General features: G+C 36.7%; 1 protein-coding gene across 2 annotated transcripts in view; it reads right to left on the bottom strand.

Annotated features, from left to right (window-relative positions):
- Positions 1-25,265, bottom strand: part of ATP13A3 (ATPase 13A3) — a 94,409-nt gene that overhangs the window by 5,432 nt on the left and 63,712 nt on the right. The window contains exons 21-33 of one of the 2 annotated variants that reach the window (XM_028100971.2): positions 24,109-24,233; positions 22,355-22,530; positions 21,283-21,405; positions 21,124-21,203; positions 20,537-20,579; positions 20,340-20,449; positions 19,951-20,047; positions 18,983-19,055; positions 17,344-17,521; positions 15,417-15,604; positions 10,374-10,462; positions 6,870-6,950; positions 5,247-5,336 (exon numbers count right to left, since the gene is read on the bottom strand). In XM_028100971.2, the coding sequence (XP_027956772.1) occupies positions 5,247-5,336; positions 6,870-6,950; positions 10,374-10,462; positions 15,417-15,604; positions 17,344-17,521; positions 18,983-19,055; positions 19,951-20,047; positions 20,340-20,449; positions 20,537-20,579; positions 21,124-21,203; positions 21,283-21,405; positions 22,355-22,530; positions 24,109-24,233 (1,453 nt within the window). The remainder of the gene's footprint in view (positions 1-5,246; positions 5,337-6,869; positions 6,951-10,373; positions 10,463-15,416; positions 15,605-17,343; positions 17,522-18,982; positions 19,056-19,950; positions 20,048-20,339; positions 20,450-20,536; positions 20,580-21,123; positions 21,204-21,282; positions 21,406-22,354; positions 22,531-24,108; positions 24,234-25,265) is intronic. The other variant, XM_028100974.2, reaches the window with a different exon arrangement.

The following is a 25,265-nucleotide window of genomic DNA, read 5'->3' as shown; positions in this document are numbered from 1 at the left end:
TTTTTGTTTTTAAGATTTACTTACTTGAGGGGGGGAGAGAGCACGAGTGAAGCAGGGGAGCCCAACGTAGGGCTCGATCTCACAACCCTGAGATCATGACCTGAGCTGAATCAAGAGTCAGACAGCTTAACCAACTGAGCCACCCAGGCGCCCCAGTAGTTAAGTTTTTGAGGAGTCACAATTTATACACAGATTTGGGGTTGCGAAGGGAAGGGAGTGGTTAGCACTTCTAACACCTGTGTTGTTCAAGGGCCAACTGTAATTCCCGTCCACATACACATGTCATGTAGGCACATACACAGTACACCTTAATATTTAACCTAAGAGGAGACTCACTTCTTGGATCTATCTTTTCCCCAAGGTGTTTAAATTCTTCAATGTAATTGTGGAAAAGATCATCGTTCCTAAATCAATCTGAAAGCTGTCACTTTTTATCTTACAGCCTGTAGCACTGTTAAAGGACCACAGGGAAAGGCTAATGGTGAATGCTGACTTAAAAAAAAAAAGGCAAAAACATATAGGTCTTGTCTGTCCAGATTGAAGGGCAATGAGACAGTGCACAGCAGGCTGAGTTAAGGAAAGTCACAGCCCAGTGTCTTCAAACTTAAGACACACACGCCTAAGTCCACTGTTTCCTACCTGTAGAAAGTGAGGCAAGCAATAAAATTAAAACTGATTTCATTGCAAACAGAATCACAATAGAAATCATTTAACATTAAGGTGCATATTTTTTTAAAAATCCTCATTTCCTCATTAAAAATGAGTACACTTGCTGTAATTTAGAAAAAATAAATTAAGTCATAAGAAACACTAGGGAATCCCCCTTCCACTATAATTAGAAACATCCTGTTCCTGTACCTCACCTACCCCAAATATCATACACATCAAATACACTATAGGCAAGCATAGGTTTGTTAGTTTACAAACACAAACATACCACATACATCCTCAAATACAATAAAATTCATTGGTAGAGAAAAGAAAAGGGGCTACAGGCATGCTAGAATGAGAAATGAACCAAGGGAGAGATGATGACAGTAAGAAGAGAAAGGCAAGCTCTGTGTCACAAGAAGGCGAAAAGGTAGAGCATCACAGGGCCTAGAATGAACACTCAGGTCTCGCCAAACACCTTGGCCGAAGGCCCCGAAGCAGGAGAACACTATAGCTATAGCAACTGAACCTTCTCATTTGCTCCCAAAAGGAATGGTTAAATAACCACGCATGTCCTTCAAAGATGGGGAAGATGCTACCACAGTCCAGCAGAGGGACCACAAAGAACTTTCAAAAAGATCTACAGCTAAAATTCTCCTGCTTCTGAGACCATTCCAAACTGTTCATTCTAGAATACCAATGCCAGTTTACTTTTAGGAAATGTTTTCATGGGTAGCATGTAAAATATAAAGCCATGCTTGTGGGAAAATGTTGCAATGATACTGCGGTTTTCATAATAGTCTTCTTCCATACCAATCCTGAATGTAAAATAAAGACAATAATCAGAATTAGCGTTCTATCTAAATAAGTTCAAATAATATTCTAAGTGCCATAAAGACTACAGCTAATACTTGCTTTTCCCTGCAAAAGGAAAACATAATCAGGCACAAATCCTCAGGCAGGATTAAACTACATGATGACATGATCCTAGGTCCACATCTACCACTAAGTGGCCTCAGTTTACCAGACACAGTATACTAACAAATGCTTCTTAGTAAGATAATATGCAGCACAGATCTTCCTAAACAGGGGTAAAGCTTTATAGAAAACTCTTCTTGAAATCAGAAACCCTGAGTTTCAACTCCCAACTCTTGTCATTCATCAGATGCTTAACGACTTGGCAAGTCAACTGAATGTTGCTTCTTTATGTATAAAAGTGAAGTTTAGAGGGGCGCCTGGGTGGCTCAGTCGTTAAGCATCTGCCTTTGGCTCAGGTCATGGTCCCAGGGTCCTGGGATCGAGCCCCACTTCCCTGCTCACCAGGAAGCCTGCTTCCTCCCTCTCCCATTCCCCCTGTGTTCCCTCTCTCACTGCATCTCTGTCAAATAAATTAAAAAAATCTTAAAAAAAAAAAAAAGTGAAGTTAGAAATACGTTAAGATTTGGAAGGATGCTAGAGGTGTTGTACAGTGTGCCTTGTAGATCACCAGATATTTTAGAAAAAGTTAACGAGAGATTTTCAGATAGGGCTCTTGACTTCCCAATCCAAATGTCTAAGACCTGGTGCCTAATCCACGGCCTCTAGCTTTGAAACTTTCAACCCAACTCAGTGGCCCTTGGGTCTATATGGTAAGGAAGGAAAAAAAAAGAAATAGGGTTTTTCTTCCCCCCAGAATTAATATAGATGGTTGGGAGCTGCAGCCTGAGAAGCTCCATGGGATTCTTGGAAGAAAAGAGCACAGAGCAGGCAGACATGGAATGAGAGTTTGTGGCAGAGCAGAATTACAGTGGCCACGGAAGTCCTTGACAAAGCAGGTTACTCCCACCTCTACTTTCTTTTTCACGTTCAACCTTGGCACTAGTGACATCTTGGACTCAAAATTCTTTGTGGTGAGGCTCCTGGATGGTTAAGCATCCAACTTTTGATTTCAGTTCGGGTCATGATCTCAGGAGTCTTGGGATCGAATCCCATGTCAGGCTCCACACTGAGCATGGAGCCTGCTTGGGATTTTCTCTCTCCCTCTACATCTGCCCCTCCCCCACTCATGCACACTCTCTTGCTCTCTCTCCAAACAAAAAACAAACAAAATCTTTGTTGTGAGGGGTTTGTCCTGCTTACTATTGGAGGAAGTTTATTTAGCAGCATCCCTGGCCTCTACCTACACTACATGCCAGTAGCAACTGCTCCCCCCTCCAATTGTGACAACCAAGTATGTCTCCAGACACCAGCAAATGCGGGGGTGGGGAGGGGCAAACAGAACTGTCTCTGACTGAGAATCATAACCTTATGGTATATGACTAGCTGACTGGTTCTTGAAGGGTCACAAATATGAACAGTGAAACCACATTACACGTAGAAGTGTCAGAAGATGAAAGTGTATCATTCTGTGCTAAAACATTACAAGAACTCTTTTCTTTTTCTTAAAGATTTCATTTATCCATTCGACAGAGAGCACAAGCAGGGGGAACGGCAGAGGAAGAGGGAGAAGCAGGCCCCCCGCTGAGTAAGGAGCCCGACCTGGGGCTCGATCCCAGGATCCCAGCAGGATCATGACCTGAGCCGAAGGCAGATGCCCAACCAACTAAGCCACCCAGGTGCCCCTACAAGAACCCTTTTCTAAAGCCAGAAATTTAAAAAAAAAAAAAAAAAAAAAAAGTTTTCTTAATCATGACTACAGAAATTGAAGACTAAAATTCTTGTCTACTCCGTGATTCTCAGAACAAAGTGGCAAACACAGGGGATGTTGGAACTGCCTATGCTAAACCACTCTACCTTCACTCTCTCCTCTGAATACTTCAGAGGTAGGACTTACATGAGAGACACAAACTCTTAAAAATGAGGACAGATACTAACAAATTTCTAGAAAAACAGGGATTTAGAAAATGATAGAATTTTCTCCTATTTAATTTTGGTTGAAAAGTGAGGAGAAATTTCCAATTCAAGTATTTTAAAGGAGGCTTATGATACCCACTTTTAACTAAATAGGGGTATAATGCCTCCTCAGAACCTGTATTTTCTGTTTAAAGATTTTTTTTTTTTTAAGTAATCTCTACACCTAACGTTGGGCTCAAACTCATAATCCCAAGATCAAGAGTCGGCAGCTATACTGATTGAGCCAGCCAGGTGCCCTTGCATTTCCTGTTTAGATCAACAGTTAGAGAACTCTTTGGAGATGCTGAAAACTCAATGTCAATGTTTCCCTTGGCCCGGGCCTTTGCCAGTACAAACATTTCATATGACGACTGACGATATGAGCCAGAATCTACACTTTGAAGTCATGTAGTGAGGTAACCCAAAGGGAAAAAACTTGGACACAGAGGAGATTTAGCTAAAGGACACAAGCCCCTGATACAGCTGTGGCAATATGACTACACTGCTTTGAGAAAAAGGAACTGAAGCTGAAGCCAGACTCATCCCATCACTACCACAAACTCTCATTCTTCATCATAAAGCAGCAGAAAAGGAAACAGCACTCCACGGGACCTCTTATAAAGAAAGCAATCTGTGACATTACTCTGGGCATCAAGCCTGCTGAATTACCAAAATAAAGCTCAGGAAGTTGCTACTTAGGTAAAAGAAGGCTAAAAATAAGTGAGAGGCCCAACTCAGAAATGCCAGGGAATCCTCTTGAACTCTGAAAGCTTTCCCTGCGCCTCAGGATGAACGGAAGATTTAGAACTTATATGTGTAAAAAAAGCGCATCACCTACCTACAAACAGCAATGGGTCAGATGATGAGGTGGGGAGACAATGTATTGTCAAGTTCTCTATATCCAAATGGGCTGGATCAGAGCTGATTCAATGGTACCAGTTTAAAAAAATAAGACCCACCTTATATGTTACCTTGTATGTTGTGTAAGTAACATACACGTGCTTCTACACATACTCTATAACATATATTAGTTATATACTATAGGACTGTATGTTATAGCATGTAACTATACTTCAACATCCAAACACCAGGAAATGGGTTTTATTCATCTGTTTCTCTTCTTACTATGGAGCTTGAATATCTTTCAAATAACACGTTACTAATGGATCCAGAAAATCAGAAGTCCTAAGCCGTGATTTCTATGAAGATATGCATGATCTCTGAAAATTTTTCTGAAGAGAAACCTATGTTTGAAAAAGCCAAAAATCCACCCAAAAATTAAGGCACAGTAATTGCCGACAAGAGATCAGAAATAATTCCTCAAACTTTTGGCCTCTGAATTCTGACTCATGAACAATTCCCATTTCATAACTATGTTTACATGAATCCCATTTAGGTTCTAACGGGACTCATGAAAACCGTAAACACAGACACCAGAGGAAAATGGAAAACTCAACTCTCACCACTGAGAACAAGACCTTTATACACAGCGAAGGTAAGGATTGGAATGGAAAAGAGACTTATGAAATTTCTGAAGTCCTGAAAAGCCTGTAACAAATGTTTGCCAAGAATTTTCTAGGACTCCTTACAGGGAATGAAATGCCAGGCACAGGGAAAAAGGTTGAGGCAACACACAACAGAACACCACCCTACATAAGGCAGAGCACACAACTAAAAGAGCCTAAATACACGTGAAGAATTGAGAGTAAGTGCTGATTTCCAACCTGTGGTGGCTGTGTGGTGGTGAAGCGATATTCTCCTTGTTTGTCTCGACTGAACACAACTTTCCAAAGGACCATGTCAAGGAAGAAGTTCTGAGAGATATTCCAGTGAGTTAAGAATTAAAAATGACTAAGTCATTCTTTATTAATATGCACATTTTAAAAGACTCATACAATGCTGCATCATTAGTGAAAAACATGACTTGGTTTTCATATAGACAATTTCAGTTAATATTTGAAAAGGATAAGGATAACAACAGAACTTTTTTTTTATAAGAAAACTTTTGTAACAAATGTCAGTCACCATAAAATTCTTGATAAAATGGGACACCTAAAATTTCCAGAAAATATGGCTTTTATTTAAATCCTTGGGTTTTTCCCATAATTAAAATAATGCTTATAATCTGAGTCTTTTTTCTTAACAATGAATTATTTTCATTGAGTTAACATAATATTAATTCTGTATCTATAAATGAGTATGACTTCATCAGAGTCCAATACAAATAACTCTTTTGATAGTAAGCAAGAATCATAAATTAAGAGATTATGAGAGGATTCCCTAAAAATTGTTTTTCTTTAAATTTTATTTTAAATAACATTTATGTGAATAGATGAACTTATACTATAGAAAAAGGAAAGCTTTTTAAAATTTAATATCTTCGATGTGCTTTCTAGTGTCCATTAAATAGCAAAAATACTTTCCACTGGGCAACTTAGAAAGATATTATGTTAATATCCACGCTGCCTATGACCAAATTTAAATACCAAGTCATCTTTTAGAAAGATAACAAATTAAGCACAATTTCCAAGTCGAGAACTGTTATCACCAAAGTATACACATTTTCCCACAAATTACCTAGTTTGAATTTAAAAGCCTGCCCTATGAAGAAACCCTTCACTTAAAAATCACAACTGTATCTCCTTCTTCCATTTCATATATTGCTACTGTAGGAGTGAATCATAATAGTTCTGAGAACAGACAAAATTTTTTTAATAAGCAGCAAATGAGAAGTCACTAGCTCCTTTTATAGAAGTCAACTTAAAGGCAATCCTAATAGGAGAATAACTATATAATATACAATGGATCAAAGAGGACTTCAGACCTCCAGAGCAAACTCACAAGTAAATACCCAAGGAGAAGTTCCAGTAATCAGTGCCATTAGGTTCACAGCGGTCATTATTTTATACTTTCAATAAACTGTTATTAAAATTTACTACATTTCATGGAGAAAGCCCCCTCCTTCCTTTCCTACCTTAAATGGGAGATTTTACTGTAAATCACAGGTCTCTGGTTGTACACACCCACTCTGACTTCATATCACTGGTTTACTAGTTTAGGGGCCACCTGAACACCCATCTTCTCCCCTTTCTACAGATCACTAATTTTTGCTATCTCACTGCTTATTTTCTCCTATCTATAAGAGTGCAGCTACATCATATCCCTTAATATGACAATTATCAGTTCATGAAAAAGGTCAGAAGACAGAGCTAAATCAATTTAACTAAAATGAGACTGAAGCTCTTTGTGGGCTTCCATAATGTTACCTGTCCTCTTCCCCCAGGACTAATAAATCACCAAGAATCCCACAGCAGCAACGTAGCCATTTGATTATCTGAAATGCTTACCTCCACCATGATAGATACAAGGGCATTGACAAGAACAATCATGAGCATAGTTACACGCCACTGATATGGTACACACACTATCTGTAAGACAAAAATTTTTAAGTTAAAATTGTAGTATGCAGTTGATATTACAGCACTGTATCAAAATTTCAAAATTTACTGAATTCCTATTACATACCAAGCACCTTCACATACATTATCTACTCAATCCTTAACAATGCCACAAGGTATATCCACTTTCAAAGGATAAAACTCAAAAGTGTAACTCACGGTTAAAAGAACAGGGTAAAGTGACTGAGCTTAGAGTCAAATCCTATTTACTCAGACTGAAAAGCCAATGCTCTCTACTAGGTTCACGAATTTCTAACAATTTCCTATTTTTAAAATAAAATCCTGTCTTTAAACAATGAAGCAGATACTGATTAATGAAGTATCATTCAAAACAGTATATATTGTTACAAAGACAAATTCATAAAAGAACTATACAACAAATCAATTTAACAAATACAGCCTAAGTTTTCACTTTAAAATCTGGTTAATTTCTAAGATCTAAAAAAAAAAGAAAAAGAAAAAATCCCATTCATGCATTCTCCTATTAGTCAACAAATATTTACTGAGTACCTAAAATACTGTGCTAGGTGTGGAGAAGTGATACGATCTAATATGTTTTAGAAAAACCACCTATGAGTCCAGCAAAAAAGATTTCAGGGGTGGAGACTGCTATAGTGATCAAGACAAGAAATGATGAAAGTCAAAACTAGTGATGGGGGCACAAAATAATAAATATTTATTTGGTCTCTGACACAGAGCTCTTAAAACTCTTGTAATTTCCTGAGTGATGGTGGCAACAGGAATGTCTAACCCAGAGCTTCTAAATCCCCCGGAATTTCCTGGGGATGTTTTTTATTCTAATGAGGCTACTCTTGGTGGACTCCTTGATAGCTTCAGGATGGGGGCTGGCCACCAGAAAAACTAAGCCATGATTAGAAGCTTGGAGCTTTCAGCCTCACTCTCCCATCCTCCATGGAAGGGAGAGGGGCTGGAGACTGAGTTAATAATTGACCATGACCATGATGAAGCCTCCATTAAAAAAAAAAAAAAAAAATCCCTAAACTTCAGGGTTTAGAGAGCTTCTGGTTCGGCCAACACATCCATGTGCTGGGAGGGTAGAACATCCCATCTCCACAGGGACAGAAGCTCTTATGCTCAAGACCCTTCCAGACGTTGGACTATCTGCCTCTTCATCTGGCTGTACATCTGTACCTTTATTATAAACCACTAAACATAAGTGTTAACCTGAGTTTTACAGCAAATTATCAAACCTGAAAAGGGAGTTCTGGGAACCCTGATTTATAACTAATTAGTCAGAAGTACAAGGGATGACCTGGGACTTGCAACCGGTATCTGAAGTTGGGGAGCACTCTTGTCGGACAGAGCCCTTAACTTGGAGGGTCTGTGCTAATTCCAGGTAGCTGGTATAAGAACCAAACTGTAAGATACCCAGTTGGTTCCCAGAGTTGGAGAACTGGTTGGTGTGGGGCACACATTTGGTGTTAAAAGTATTGTGAGTAGAGGAAACAATAGCTTCCCTCTAGCTGGCAAATGGGATGGAGCAAAACTAAAATAGATTCAGAGTAAGGAAACGGAGAATCTAGCAACTGACTGACTATGCAAAGAAAAGAAGACAAGGACACATATACACACTTCTGACTTGGATAAATAGTGGTACCAAAAAAACAAAGACGAAAGCAGGGTTGAGGGAAAACATGATGATAAGCTTAGCTATCAAGATGCTGAATGAGAGAACTGATAGGTGAACCATGCATATAATATTCAGTATGTCAGTGGATATTCAGTTTTAAAGCTCAGTTGTGAGATCTAGGCCAACACAGAAGATACTATGGGTGAAGCCGGCACTATACATGAGCCGGCTTCACCCAAATACACAGAGTAACACGAGAGAGAAGAACAGAAATGTGTGGAACACTAACATTTAAGGAACAAGAGTCTGGAACCATCATGGAGAATAAGAACAAGGTGTCACAGAGGTAGGAAAAAATCAGAAGGGAGTACAACATCACAAAATTGTAGAGAGAGTCTCAGGAATGATTGCCTGGCTAACCTGTCAAATCCTAGTCGTCAAGTAAGGTTGGAAAAAAACTAAAAGGACAAGTCCACTGGATTTAAGAAGAAAGTTGTTAATGGCCTTGACCAGGGCAATTTCATTACACTGGCAGGGGTAGAAGCCAAACTATTTGATGAGTATGTGAGACGTGAATCGAATGTTGCACTCTTTCAAGAAATAATTTGGCTGTGAAGCAGAAGAGGCAGGAGAGAAACAAAAATGGGTTGTATTCTGTTTTCTTCTTTTGCTTAAAGTGCTTATCTAAATCCCTCAATGGGGAAACAGACACTCATATACACACTGCGGGTTAAGACTATAAATGGTCAACCTCTTCAAAGTTCAATCAATAACACAGCTGCTTGTACCTGAGATAAACCAACCCTGAACATGGGAAAATACTAGAAACAATCTAATTATTTTCCAACAGAGAATGGAGAGATGAATGAAAGGATACTCCTATAATGGAATACTATATAGTGGTGAAAATGAAATGTATGTATCAACAAGGATACATCTTAAAAATAATGCTAATGGGAAAAAGCAAGTCACAGAAAAATACAAACAGTAAGATACCACTGTCATACAGGTCAAAAGCAAGCAAAACTATCTCTATGGCTTCATACAGCATGGTAAGTGTACACTGAAAAGCAAGACAATGAAGCAAAAAATTAGAATAGTGGTTCCCTCAGAGTGTTTGGAGAAAGGTATGCTATAGTGCCTTACTGGTATTGGTAATGTTGCCTTTTTTTTAGGTTGGATAATGAACTCCTGGGTGTTATTTTATTACTATTATGCTTAATAACTTAAATATGTGTGCATATTCTTCTATACAAAACAAGTATTTCATCATTCATAAAGCTTTTAATGAAAAGATGAACTCAGTGGACAGTGAAGAAGAGGCAGTAGGTACAGACTATTCCAAGAAGTAGGTTGAGAAGGGACAGATCAAGTAACAGGGTCAAAGTTTTTTATTTCTAAAGACCAAGGAACATTTGTTTGTAGACAAGGAAATGAAACCAGAAGCAAAGACTGAAGAAACAGGAAAGAAACATAAAATACCAGGAGACTCAATAAAAGCTGCTGTTTATGTTTTTTATTCTTTTTAGGGTATATTTGGGTTAATATAACTGCATCTTAGAAAATTCAGAAAGAAGAGATCCTGGGGAAAAAGACCTTGACAGCTGAATCTCTGTCCCCAGTACTATGAGAGCAAAGGAGGGGGTAGATCATAAGCCCTAGCAAACTTCCAGAAGTCCCATTTGGCTGTGTAAGAATCACATAATACTAACGTGTCATTTTTCTATTACTGTCTTACTACTGCTATCCTACTTATTATCACCCTCAGACAACCAGTAGTAATTGATGTGCTGAACCCTTACCTGAAGAACCTGGTCAATAGAGGCAACTGGATGCAACATGATGAGTAATATGAAAACATACAAAATAATCACAGACACAACAAAAAAATCTGAAAAAGAAAGTAAAACAATTAAATTAGAAGTTCCTTTAAATAAAAATGCATATAATACAACTGGCATACTGGCAATCTTAAATTTGGCTTTGAATCTATCTGTTTAGGTTGGTGAAGTATATAAAGTCTGTGTTTTATGTTATTTCCTAGAGTACGGTACATTATTTAGGCCCAAAGAATTCATTTATGTGGTATAGAAATAATCAGCATTTATAAAAATGAGACAGACCTTTATGGACACTTATTTCTATTTTTCCCAGATAGACAGCTACTTTATAAGATAATCAAACCCATATATAATTCAAAGACAGGAGACTAGACTATGTAGAGCAAAATGAGATTATCATTTAAAACATGTATGCTCTAATTACTGCTGACTATAAAAGTACTGAATAACATTTTTTCCCAGTATTTGGTATGTTATAATCCTAAATAGAAGCATTCTAATTTGATTATATTTCTGTTAAGTGAATCCCACTTTCTCAATGACTTCCTCTGTAAAAATATTTCCACAGAAAATGTTAGCTAAAACCCAGAAACTGAGCTGATTTACCATTTTAAACATGGACTAACCCGCGTGCTCCAGTAGCTAGGAATGGTAAATTCAATCCAGCAGTACTTTGCATTACTTTCCTAACTCAAAAATAAAACTCCCCGCTCATGGCCATCTTGTTAACTGTGTACATACATGCATACATTTGCACTTATACAAGCATACTCTTATATAATGAGCCTTAAGGCTCAGACATTTCCCCATTATAATATCCCCCAATTTTTTTCCCTTTTTTCTTTGGCCTGGACATTTATTTACAAGTTCTTATTTGAGGTCATCTTGAAACTTAAATTTTACTAATACCATGTAAAACCAAAATTTTATCATAAAGCCTTCAGATTGGGTAAAGAAGTTAATATCCTATTTTATGGACTGTAAAAGAGGGATCTCATACTATTTTTAAATGTAAGAGTCGAGTCATTTATAAATATAAACACTGTTAGTATGTCAGTTCAAAACCATAGGCCAATATTTATTGTCCTGTAAAAATAACATAATAATATATATTGCTTTATATACTTAATATACATATTTATTGTTCTAACAACTTAGGCTGGAAGTTATATTAACATTCATGCCAAAGGGGGGAAACTTTTATTATGAGTCATGACCAACAGGATGAAAAATTTGGGACCCATGTTAGATTTTTAAAAACTTGTTCTTCTTAAGACTTTTATTTTTTAAACCACACTACTAAAATGTAAACAGGAAATATAATATTCTGTTCAATAAATGTAGCAACCAAAGCAATATGTAAGTTAATTCAAATAGTTATTGTGGTCAGTTAAAGAAAAAGTGTTTAGAAAGTGCTAGTTGGAAGTACAGAAACACACCAAAGACAAAATCAGAAAAAGGACAAGAAGAAATGGTCAGAATACAAAAGCCAGAAAATACAAATGCCAGAATACAAATAGAGAGACATGGAGACAGAAAAAGTTATTTCAAAATAGTAATAGCCCATATTGAATGTTTTCCAAATCTTACTGCATTTTTACAGCTATAAGCAAAACAGATTTGCAATCTAGTTCCTGACATGTTGCCAGAAAACATTTTTTTACTCAGGCTCACAAACTTCTTACATGGACCTCAACAGTGTTTCTCAAATTTTCCCATCTTTCTCCTAGAGCCACTTCCTTTGATCACACCTCCAAAAACCTGCCAAGATTTCCACGTAAGGCAGAAAAGTAATTAAATAAGTAATTAAACCTCTCCTTTGTTTAGCCAGGGGAGAAAAAGAGGAGCTATTCAAAGGAGTCTGACAGGGACTGTGCATGGCTGGCAGATGTATATAACCACTGAAATGAAAAGATCAGTAGAGAAACGAAGAATGGGAAAAACAGGTATTCATTTTCGAAAGCTATGGAGTTTCTAGTAGACTGTGCTCTCCACTCCTAGACTGTCCTAGCAATGCTACTGAAGTACAAGTAATACTCTCCACCAGAAGACAGCAATCAAAACAAATTCTGTGTTGGTGGTGATTGGAGACCAGGGGAGAATGTTCCTGAAGTTAAAAATGTATATTCTACCACAAAGCTATGTGAACATGAACAAGTCCTTAGGAGTCAAGGTATTTTAACTAATAAGATGGGGATATGATGAGGATACCATACGAACTTGGTCCTTAAAATGCAAAGTATTGGTAAATTCAAGTTATTATTAAATATGTCCCAGCTTATGGTATCACAGATTTGTTAATGATACCAGATAGTTTTGATGGAATATGGCATCAAAACCAGGCACCAGAAAGGATTTCCTTTATATTCCCCTTAGTATGTGACTCAAAAATAAAACCTTACATAGGATAAATAAACCTACAATACTCGTTCATGATTTTGATATATACTTCTCTTGCTGTTCCTTCCTCAAAAATATGAACTGGGGTCTTCTGACCTATAACCACAAGTTTCAAATCTTTGTATTCCTAACCCAACTTCCTAACTCAGTTTATCTTTGAAAGGCCACCTTATCCTGTAGGGCCTCTAGGTTATCTGTTCCAACCAATTCAGGCATGGCAGGGGAACACGAAAAAATGCATAGACCCTGTAGATGAGGAGATACTGGCAGTTCAGTAGTGGTATCTTCACAGACGGAGAAAGGACTTGGATGTCACACGCACGAAGTTATAGGAGGCAAGTAAGAAAGTGTAGCAAAAACCAAAGCCAAATCCCAAGAGATCACATCTAGTTAAATGACAGTGTAAGAACTGAGTCCATATCATCATGGCCCTTGAAATGATAGCATGGTCAAAGAAGAAAATATAACTGGACTAAAAGCTAAAGCTGAAAGTGGGTCACCGCACACTGAAATTCAGTTTGATTCAGAATCCAACCAGTAGAAGAGAACAAAAACATTCTGACGAGAATGCCTGAAATGCCTAAGAATGAGATTAATTTTTAAAGACAATAATCTCAATATAGGTTTAATACATTTCACTGTTTAGATACAGAGAACAGCAACCAGCAAGTCCTAACAAAGAACTGCTGTCAATTCTAAAGGAGAAAATGAAAAGCTATTTGTCAGCTCTAGTAACCTTAACCTTTCCCCATTCATTCCCAGCTTTATTTATACTTTATACTGTATATTACTTTATACAGTTAGACTTTATTTCTGTCACTTTTTTTTTCTACCTTTCTTTATTCATCAGTTACTCCAAGATTAAGGGGCTCCAATGACAGACCAAGAGACAAGATATGAAAATTAGCAAAATACGTTTATGTTGTGTTTAGTGTTCCTATTTTATTTTTCAGGAGGCATGTTTTAAGACAGCGTGCACTTCTGTTTATCCAACAACAAACACACACAAGCTGCTTAGATGCAGGACAAAGGTTTTGTGGCTATATATTCACTAAAACAATTTTTTATACTACGTTTTAAAAAAAATAGTCCAGTGATCACTCAGTTTATTATTTATTCAAATTTCAATTTGAAATTATATGCAAATACAAAGTATCTTAATACAAAATTAAATGGGAGTACAAAGCCTTTAATATTTTTTGAAGTTTTCCAAATAATACCAAATATACATTTTAAAAACAGGCAATTAATAATCTTTTTTTAACTGGAGAAGCATGGATAGGGTAGATTTACTTAGATCTCTAAAATTAACTTTACTGACACGGCTGTCTTGCTTATCAAACAGTCTGAACACCAGTTTTCTTATATAAAGAAAGCATTATTCTCTGACAGATGTTTTAGCTACCCTTGGGCATGCTAAATATTTTCTTGAAATTTAAAAATATGGAACTAAAACTAAAACATGTACGTCAACTTTAATTAACTTTAGTTATGAAGTACTCTTAGAAGAAGTGACTGACCTTCTATGGAAGGCTTTTTGTCCCAAAGCATGCTTCCAATATGGCTCTCAGTAATACAGTTTCTACTTGTTAGCTAATACCAGGTTTTTGGTTTTGTTTTGTTTTTTTCCCAACATCTATTTTTTTGGAGGGGGAGGGAAAGAGGGAGAGAAAGAATCCTAAGCACACTCCACGCTCCGCGGAGACTGATGTGGGGCTCGATCCCATGACCCTGAGATCACAACCCAAGTTGAAACCAAGAGTCAGAGGCTCAACCAACTGCACCACCCAGGCTCCCCAATATGAGGTTTTTTTAAAAAAGAAAACAGGAAAAACAGATTTCAATATTACTGATACTTGTACAGTCTTACCTGTCCAAAATAGAAAGTAATAAAATGTGACCTACAAACCAGGTAGTGTAGAATAAATAAATGTGAAAATGCTTTGTAAACTCAACTACTATTCATTCTAAGATACCGCAAAAATCGAAAGTTCTTTATGAAAATAATTAAGTTATCCCACATATTAATTAGTATATTCTCAATTTTTTAAAAATTAGCAATTTATATATAGTAACTGATTTTTCCCGTAAACCCTAATTTTGATCAATCAAGATGCTATCTCCTACTGCCATAGTTCGATGAGTCAAGACTCCATTCAACTGACCCTTTCAGCAGTGGATGCAAAGGTGACACACAAGAATTCCAGGTGAATAATGTCTGTACCAGTGTCAAAAATGATGAAAAAGACAGCTGGTACTGTGCAGACCACCCAGAAGCAAAGTATAATACCCACTGTTCCAACTGAAGAACCTCTGTTCCTATTTCTAATTCTAACTCTGTCTGCAATGGGCTGTAAAAATAAAAGCTGGAGCCAGAAGCAATAGGATGTGAAAACCAAGAATGTTTAGAACTGGTGGCTTCAATTTTCAACTTTAGAGTGGCAGCAACCATGAGAACAAAACAAGACTGTAAACATCTAAATCACTAGGTTCATTCTATTTGTGAAGACTTATTTCACTTTGAAAGAACAGTTTTAACTCTACTCTTCTTACATTATTTTTAAAGAAAGGAAGCAGGATAAAAATCACAAATGCCAAACTTACAATTCTTGTAGCAAGGCTGCCTGAAGGGTTTTCCTTTTGAAAAGGCAATTGCCACTATGAGGTACTGAAAACTGGAGATAAAAAACACTGTGGTATTTTCATAATTTTGTATATTATGTGTATCAAGATTGGTTTCATTGTACAAATGTGAAGAATTCCAATATAGGCTTCTTGTTGTATTACAAGCACTAGAACACAAAACATTTTTACATTACTAAATACAATACTCATTTCCCAAAAGAAACCAATTTTACCTTAACTGTCTTGAATCACTTTCATTAACAGAAATAAGGTTTTTACAGGAAAAGATCCAACAATATCAAGGTAAAATATATAGAACAGCCAATAGAGTGTTGAGGGTCTCTTCTCCTTAGTCACATTCCAATCAGTTAAAAAAACTAGAAGAAACTTCATATTTAACAAGCCCCTCTTACTTTTTAAACTTGGGGATGAAAGTAGAGGCGCCTGGGTGGCTCAGTCATTAAGTGTCTGCCTTCAGCTCAGGTCATGATCCCAAGGTCCTGGGATCAAGCCCCGCATCGGGATCCCTGCTCAGCAGGAAACATGCTTCCCCCTCTCCCACTCCCCCTGCTTTGTGTTCCATCTCTCGCTGTCTCTTTGTCAAATAAATAAAATCTTAAAAAAAAAAAAAAAACTAACATAACACTGTATGTTGACTATACGGGAATTAAAATTAAAAAAAAAAAAGAAACCAAATTTTGGGAGTAATTTTAACATAGTAAATGTTCACAGACCTTAGGTTTGACCTTAGCTCTACCACCTTTTAGCTTAACTGAGGAAATATTAAATTTGAGCCCCATTTCCTGGCGTGTAAGGGTGGATACCACCTGCACCATCACAGGGTTTCTGTGGGGAATGAGCAAGACGACTCATGGAAATGCCTAGCAAAGCACTTAGCACTGAGATGACTCTCAGTATTCTCTGGCTGTGGTGCTCTCTCAGCTCTACTTCCAGGTGGGCAGGACTGTCAAACATATATCACACCCATTACTAAAACATTAACTACATAAGCACAGGCAAGTACTAACAAAATGTTAATCTGCTACAAATGAATTCTGGAAAGCTTCTCCAGAACAATTCCATCTATTCCTTTGCATGTGCAGTGTTTATATGTACATATAGGCAAACATTAATGTTAAATTTCTCAAAGTTTCCTAAAACTTTTCAAGACAACTTTTGCTCCCTTCATCAAGCAAACTATAAATTAATGTTTGCATCTAAAAGTATAATTCTACAAAATTACCTCAGTGAATAGCTTACATGTTTTTTGCGGTTTGTTGGTGGTGGTTTTTTTTTTTAATTTAAGTAGGCTCCACACCCAACGTGGAGCCCACTGTGGGGCTTCAATTTGCATTGCGACCCTGGTATCAAGACCTAAGCTGAGATCAAGAGTCAGTTGCTTAACTGACTGAGCCACCCAGGCACCCCGGGTTACATGTTTAATTAATTAAACTAATGTCATCATAATTTGTGACTGATAGCACACTCTACCCATAAATAAGAGAAGTACTTAGTGCTTTTTTACAAGTTTTTTTAGGTTTTAAAATGTCATTTCCTAAATTTGGGGTAGAAAATTTAGACACACAAACATTCTGGGTTTAGAAGAGACTATTGATTAATTTCAACTTTCTCGTTTTACAGATAAAGAAAGCAAGGCTCAGTAGCTAATTAAGAAACTGGTCCGATATCATTACTACCTTGGTAATGATTATGAGGACCTTGCCTAACCATCTTTTCTAAAAATAAAAGGAGTTACCATGATATAAAGTCAAATATAGGCCAAATAATTTTAATTGTTTAATCAAGCTGCCTGCAAACTTTTATATAAATTCTAAAACTTATTTTTACTATGTATATATGTTACACACATTTCACAAAGATTTTTTAAATGTATTGACCAACTTACTCTGACTGTGGCTGCCATACTTCATACCAAGGTTGCTGCTTGACCCAAAAAAAACCCAAAGATTGAAATCCAATGCAGATGATGATCTGAGACAAAACGGAGAAGAGAAGGGCCCCAGATATAAGACCTGAAGGTGGTCTTTGTGCCACGAGTTCCTTCCAGGCAGGATTTAAACTCACTATATTGAGGAGAAAAAGAGAAGTTTTTATCTGAATTAGTTGCTATAAAATACATAATGAGATTCCTTTAGGAACTTAAATTCATTTTTGTCTAACAAATCTTTAATACGAAAAATGTCCAAAACGCAAGCCAGATGCCATACATCTTTAAGTCATCTGTAAAAGTAAACAATTTAGGCTTTTTCAAAAGTGCCCAAGTACTTTTGCATTAGCCTGCTGAATTTCAGAGAAATACAAGTAAAAAGAATACTAAACATAAACATATAAACTATAACATTAATTACCATCCTTATATGTTTAACTAAGTTGTCAGATTCTTTAATTGAAAAGCTATTGTAAAAATACATATTTCTCCCTCTTATGAAGACAGTAACACACACACAAAAAGAAGACATTAACAAAGGTTGAAAGCTATATAAACAGTAACCAAAAAAGGCCTTGATCACTTATTAAGGTGATATCCACACCAAGTTTCTCTACTATAACATTTCTGCTTTTCTCTTTGTAATTAATTTGTAAAAAGATATGTAAAAAACCTGTTCTTCATTAAACTTTCACTTGCTAGTTTTAATATCCCCCAATGACTGTCTAACTCACTGGTTCTCAACCAACATGATTTTGCCCCGTAGAGAGTATCTGGCAATGTCTGGAGATATTTTTGGTTGTCAAAACAGGGAGTGTTACTGGCATCTAGCAGGCAGAGACCAAAGATCCTGATAAGCATCCTCTAGTGCACAGAAAAGAAGTATCTGGCTTAAAAGGTCAATCAGATCAGAGTCTTTCCATGGTCTGTATCCATCACTCCTTCTATATTTATTAGTTTGCACTTTAAGGAAGAGCTTTCTCTTCTCTCCCTACTTATTTCTAATATGGACTTGTGAATTTTTATTTGATTAAACGGGTCATATCCCATTACATCATTATTTATTTTAATATAATCACCAAGACCAAAATAAACCAGTATCTTCTGTCTCCTCATATGCGCTACCTAGGACATGGTATCACTTCTGCCATATTCCTGCCAAGAATTCACAGCCTGAGTCTAATGAGACTACATCAGACCAGACAAATTCATGTAACTGGTTTCTCTTCTTTCATAAATGTCAACATCAAGATGCCCCCCAAAGAGGCTGATGTAATATTCTGGATTTCAAAAGACTAAAGTGGGATGCCTGGGTGGCTCAGTTGGTTAGGCATCTGCCTTCAGCTGAGGTCATGATCCCAGGATCCTGGGATGGAGCCCTGCATTGGGCTCTCTGCTCAGTGGGAGAAAAAGATGAAGAAAGAACAGTAAAACAACTAGGGCAAATAAAAACAACTAGTAGTACAAGAATGCACTTACAGGGAATCTGAAGAAGTATGCACTGTGTTATAATTATTGATACAAATTTACCAAAGTTTAATGAGTTACATCAGAATTTCATATGCTTTTAAATCAATAATAAAAGCGATTTACTCACTTGTAAATACCACTACCAAAATGATTGCCAGATCAATGAAGAGAAACTGGAAGTCTCCTAGGTTACTTAAGATCTACAGAAGTAATTTTTAAAACATAATTAGTTTTCAGAAATTGTTTTTGTATCTTTTCCCCTGGTTATGGATTTTTCCTCCTTGGTTTTGGTCTCCCCACTCCACCCCCCCACCAATAATGACAACTTTAAAGTGACATTTGGACTTGCTTAAAAATTAAAATACATTTGCCTTTGATATTTAGTGAAATATATATTTGCAAAGATACAACTGATTAATATAAAAGGCATCTCCTAAAAATTCATTCAATAAAAATCTTTTAATTTTTTTCACAAAAAGAAAACACAAGCTTTTACTCATAATTTTCAACACTCTTGGAAATTAGTATCTCAAAGCTTCCTAACACCATCCTTTCCTGATCCTTTCTACAAATGGTAGAAAAGGGATAGTTTCATAAAAACTCCCTGGGATGTCACTACTGTTTTGAGAAAATTATAAAGTGAGATCACTTCAATTATAAAATCTGATGGAGTACCCATGGACCCACTGTTTACACTTACTCTCTAAATGCATAAAGTCCTACAACCTACTGCTGAAACATCTTTCTCGTTCTGGCTTTTTTCTGTAAATGTATAGCAGAGTTACCTACAAATGTGAAATATGTCACAGCTTGACATTTTGAGAGTTCTAAGAAAGATGCCCAATTTGCACTAAAGGCAAAAAAGAGAATACAATCATCTTTTATTCACAAGGCTTTAGCCACAGTTGTCAGCCTCAAAGAAAAATGCTATTCCAGATTAATAAGATTTTCAATCTGCTACTCAAAATATAATAAAGGAAAATTTATAGAAGCTAGTTACATAAGTTCCATAATTAGTGGATGCATACATACTCAATTTTTTGGTTTAAATGCCTTAACAAAAGCACCATCTCTATAAGTAATGTCGGTACTTACGGAATATAACAGAGTAACACTGAAGTACTGTATAATGCTGTACAAAGCCATAAATTTAAACACACAAAAAGAAGTCATTAAAGCAGCACGGCCTTCCCTGTGAAAACAAATGTTGGCATGTATTCAGCATTTTCAACTCCTCTTCCAAATCACAATTATATCTTGACAGATGAACATCAACATTCAACAGCTATGACAAAGCACTTTTCTACCAAAAGAACTAAACCAAAGCAGAACTAAAAGAGATGAAGAGAGCAACCTGTTGCTAATGTAGTTAGAGATCGAATATACTATCATTACAACAAATTCATACTGATTTCTATAATTTTTTTCTATGTTAATAGAGCACGCCATGAAGAGATAATAGGAACACTTTCAATCTGTGCTACCTGATAAGGTTTGGCACACAGGAAATACTAGGAGTTTTGGAGGTAAAGGGAGATGCCACCGAAGCCTCGAGCTCTGATAACGAAATGCCTCCATGTGCCCTCTTCAAAGCCTAATGGTTTGAAGAAGAAAAGAGATTAAGTTTTGTAAATGTGACTCAGGCAAAGAAAGAACTATAAATCACAAAAACCATACTTACACCACAATCATTTGCACCATCACCGCACATGCCAACGAAGTAACTGAGAAACAAAAATTACATTAAGATTTTGATTACTTTTTAAAAACAAACATTTAACTTAAGATTTCTCCAATATGTTATTATGAAGAGCTAACAGACTGAGACCTGCCCACTGGAACTAATGAATCTTTTTATCACAAGGACCACAGGCGTGTTGCTCTGCAAACAGCACCAGCTTGCAAGTCAAATGACCTAGGTTATTGTCCCATTTCTGTCACAAGCTGGGCATGTCAGTTTTTCATCTGGTATTTCAATTTCCTAATCTTTAGAGCAAAGGTCCTGGGCCTGTACAGTCTTTAATACAAAAACTATGAAGTCACCTCTACAAGCTGAGTAAATGAACTCTATCTTACAGATATTATGGAAGAGGAATTGTGGATATTGTACTTTAGCTAAATAAATGAGCACATGAGCCTCTTTTAAACAGGCACTTTAGAGTTCTCACCTATCTGATAGGTGGCAATTCTATATACATGAAATATTAGTACCTTTCTGGTTTTGAAAATGAAATTAAAATCCATAAAAATAAAAAAAACAATACTTACTCCACATTTTGCAATGCTTCTATTAATTGTGTCTTCTGATCAGGCGCCATACGAGCAAACACAGTGCCATGCAACATCAACTGGAAAAAATATGAATTTAAAATATTGTTCGCAATATATTCATGTGAACATACACATACATAAGCCCAAGTCACTAACCTTAGGAGCAAGGTCTTGAAAATGTTCTAATATCACTGAAAATGATTTTCCATTCATTGCAAAATGGTAACGAGTCACCTGAAGATCCTCTAAGCTATCATGAACCAGTTTAATTGGAATAGCCTGTGTATGAGACATTTAAAACAATATTTAGGAAGCCAGAACAAGTGATACAATCCTATTTTAAATATATTTGATCTGGGGCGCCTGGGTGGCCTAGTTGGCTAAGCATCTGCCTTCGGCTCAGGTCATAATCCCAGGGTCCTAGGATCAAGCCCCATATCCAGCTCCCTGCTCAGCAGGAGAACCTGCTTCTCTCTCTCCCTCTGCCTGCTATTCCCCCTGCTTGTACTCTCTCTGTCAAATAAATAAATAAAATATTTAAATATATATATATATATGTATTTGATCTAAAACTAAATGCTTTCATTTGATATTTTACATGAAACAATGAAAGTTTAACATTTATTAAAAGTAAAAGGAATTCAGTTTTAAGGTAATCTACCTATAGTCGTTATTTAAAAAAAAAAAAACAAAGGCTAAATATCAGCTTCGGTTTGAAATAATGCATGGACTAAATACTATGGACCATCTGCATCCTTTATCATTACTTTCAAAATAGGATAGAGGCACCTGGGTGGCTCAGTCTGTTAAGCGGCCACTCTTAGTTTCAGGTCGTGATCTCATGGGTTGTGGGATCAAACCCTGCATCAGGTTCCTAGCTCAGCAGGGAGTCTGCTTGGGGATTCTCTCCCTCTGCCCCTCCCCCCATTCTCGCACACTCTCTCTCCTCTCTCAAATAAATAAATCTTTTTAAACAATTAAAATAGAATAAATATCTGGGATTCTCATACTTTAAAATGGTTCTTTTCAGCTTTGACTAAGTATCACAATTTGAGGTACCTGGGTCTTACCTAGTCCTAATGAATCAATCTCTGAGGCGATGACCCAGGCATCTGTTTTCATTTATTTTCTGTTGTGTTGTGCTATTTAATGCATCCACCACCTTTTATTTTTTCAGACTAAATTCAAATAAGCAAGCTTCAAAAGGGAAAATTGTTCTTGACATTACCTCTGAGTCAATTGCTGATGAATTACTGCACTGTGTTAGGGTGTCTGCATAATGCCAATTTATCTTGGCAACTTTCCCATCCTTCGGAGGTAATGCTTCAGCAATAATAACTTTATCCTGAGGTAGTATCATTCCACAGTCTCTGGCCACAGAAACAGCAGTCAACATATTGTCACCTAATTTTCAAAATATTGAAAATACATTACAATTAAAATGGAAACATAAATGTATTCAACAATTAATACTTATCAAGAATATCTATTACCCCATGACTGGGCTTGGCAAAATGAAGATAATGTACAGTATTGCTCTTGTATCTTAAAAGTAACAAAAATCAAAACATACTTTTCAAAGGAAGCCTCAAATAATTCAAGCACACATATGCTGAACAGTCAGACCCTTCTCAACTGTAATTTTTAAAGCCAGATACATTGTGAATCTCTTTCAGTTATGCACTAGTAATACCCATCGACACCTGGCACAGTGCTACATACACACAAAATAGGTGCTCAAAAAATATTTGTTGAAATAACTTAGAAGTGACTGGTGATCTGTACAAGAATACCTAATATCACAGGAAAAAAGGACCGGATTACAAAAGCAAAATGATAAGCAAGGTAACAATAATACAATCTTTACAAGATATGAAGAGAAAACAGACATCCTCTCAGTCACGAGGAGGAGAGAAATGAAAAGAAGCCCTGTAAGGACAGGATCAAGAAAATATAAACATATGTGAGAGGCAGGCAAAGGTCTGGGAAGTCCACCACTGCCAGAACTGAAGGGCAATAGGATTTCTTCCCCCAATTCCCACACACTATTTCCAGCAGTGTCATCCTGTGACCAGACAGACCCCCATGGGACACAGGCCACAGTCTGTCATGGCAGGGAAAGAGAGGGAAGAGACAGAGATGGAAAGTGCTTCGAAAGAGGAATCATTAGAACCAAGGAATTGCTGGGATGCTAATACATTTCTTTACTTGAGCTACATAGTGGTTAAGTATGCTATTAGATGGATCTCAGAGTCTGAAACAAAAAAAATGTCAATTGCCTTTTCCATGTAAGTCTTAGTGAACACAGAAGAGCCATAAAATGATTATCTTAATTCTGATTATTTACTAAGAAAAAAATACTTAGAGCTGCCATAATTTCACACTAAGGAATGGGAATTATCTAATATCAACAATAACACCAGGAGAATCATTTGGGTATAGTCGTCAGAAATCAAAAACCAATCAAACAATGGCTATTTTCACTAGTATGCATTCAGGCAATGATAATAAACATACTCTTACACATAAAAGTGTAATTCTAACAAATATCTATTAATCATTTTCCATGCATCTGGCACAGTTCTAAAAATTGCAGAAGACCCCAAAATGAACAAAACATTCTCTTAACCCTCTAGAATCTTATGCTTTAGTAGAGAAAACAAATCTACAAATAGCTTACACAAAATAACTGCTATAAAAAATGTATGATTAAAGAGGGGCAACAAAAAGGAGCAAAATCTAAATTTTTAGAATATGCTCTTCACCGTTTTACTGTTTCTATAAACAGAATTTGCTAGACCTTAAGAGAGTATTGCAAAGTTATCTTATACCTTTAAAAAACTTTTTGAGTTGAAATGGGACAAGGTAGGAAGGAGCCACTATATGCTTTTACAACTAACTGATCATTCCACAATATCCTATAACCTGAACTCTTTTAAGAGTCACATTCAATTTTTTCTGTGTCCTTTTATAAAGTCTAACCTGTGACCATGACAGTGCGAATGTTGGCTTTATGCAAATCTTCAAGTACTGCAGGGGTTTCTTGCTTTAATTTGTTCTGCATTACAATTAATCCCATAAAATCCATGTTGTTTTCAATGACATCTCTGCAGAAAAAGATATTTTAACACATAATGGTTTAGTCCAGAGAACAGATACGATTCTCTTTATATTAATAAAGCCATTACAAATTGAAACATTTTATATGCTGAATAAGCCATAAATGTGTGTGTTCAGTAACTCAAAAAATTTATATCTGGAAAAATAATTCCCAAGAGGTATATTTTGAAATAAAATTTTACCCTCTGAAATGTGAGAAATAAGGATAATTTGGAAATGTTATTTTTGTAAGACACTAAACACCTGTAGTACTAAAGAATGTTCATCTTGTATTCTACCCACAAAATGAATAAGCATAAATGAATCTATGCTTTAATATCCCCCCATACAATATACCCTAATATAAATGTTAAGAGAAAAGGGAAAAACTTGACAATAAGCACATTCAATACAGTTATACTGGATTATCAAGCCTTCGATGAATTTTAGAAGACTCGATCAAATTTTTTTTAAAGATGTTATTTATTTATTTGAGAGAGACAGAGAGTGAGATAGCACAGGAAGGGGGAGGGTCAGAGGGAGAAGCAGACTCTCCGCTGAGTGGGGAGCCCAATATGGGGCTCAATCCTGGGACTCCAGCATCATGACCTGAGCCAAAGGCAGATGCTTAACTGATGAGCCACCCAGGCGTCCCTAGACTCTTGATCAAATTCTTGATCCTGGAAGTGTGATACAAAAACTATTTAGCAGTCTGACAATGAGATCTACATGGGTCCCAGAGATGGGGCTCTTACAGTATTTATTAATATTGGGGTACCTGGGTGGCTCAGTCATTAAGCATCTGCCTTCAGCTCAGGTCATGATCCCAGAGTCCTGGGATGGGTCCCCGCCCAGCAAGGAGCCTGCTTCTCCCTCACCCTCTGCCTGCCGATCCTCCTATTTATGTTCACTCTCTGTCAAATAAATAAATAAAATCTTTAAAAAACAAATTTCCGGACACCTGGGTGGCTCAGTTGGTTAAGCGACTGCCTTCGGCTCAGGTCATGATCCTGGAGTCCCAGGATTGAGTCCCGCATCGG

The sequence above is a fragment of the Eumetopias jubatus genome, unplaced genomic scaffold (assembly GCF_037043125.1).
Source record: "Eumetopias jubatus isolate StellerSeaLion01/CBP00866 unplaced genomic scaffold, mEumJub1_p1.0 scaffold_1, whole genome shotgun sequence".
Classification (NCBI taxonomy): domain Eukaryota; kingdom Metazoa; phylum Chordata; class Mammalia; order Carnivora; family Otariidae; genus Eumetopias; species Eumetopias jubatus.
Note: the sequence above shows the minus strand (reverse complement) of the source record. Positions and strands in the feature narration are given on the sequence as shown.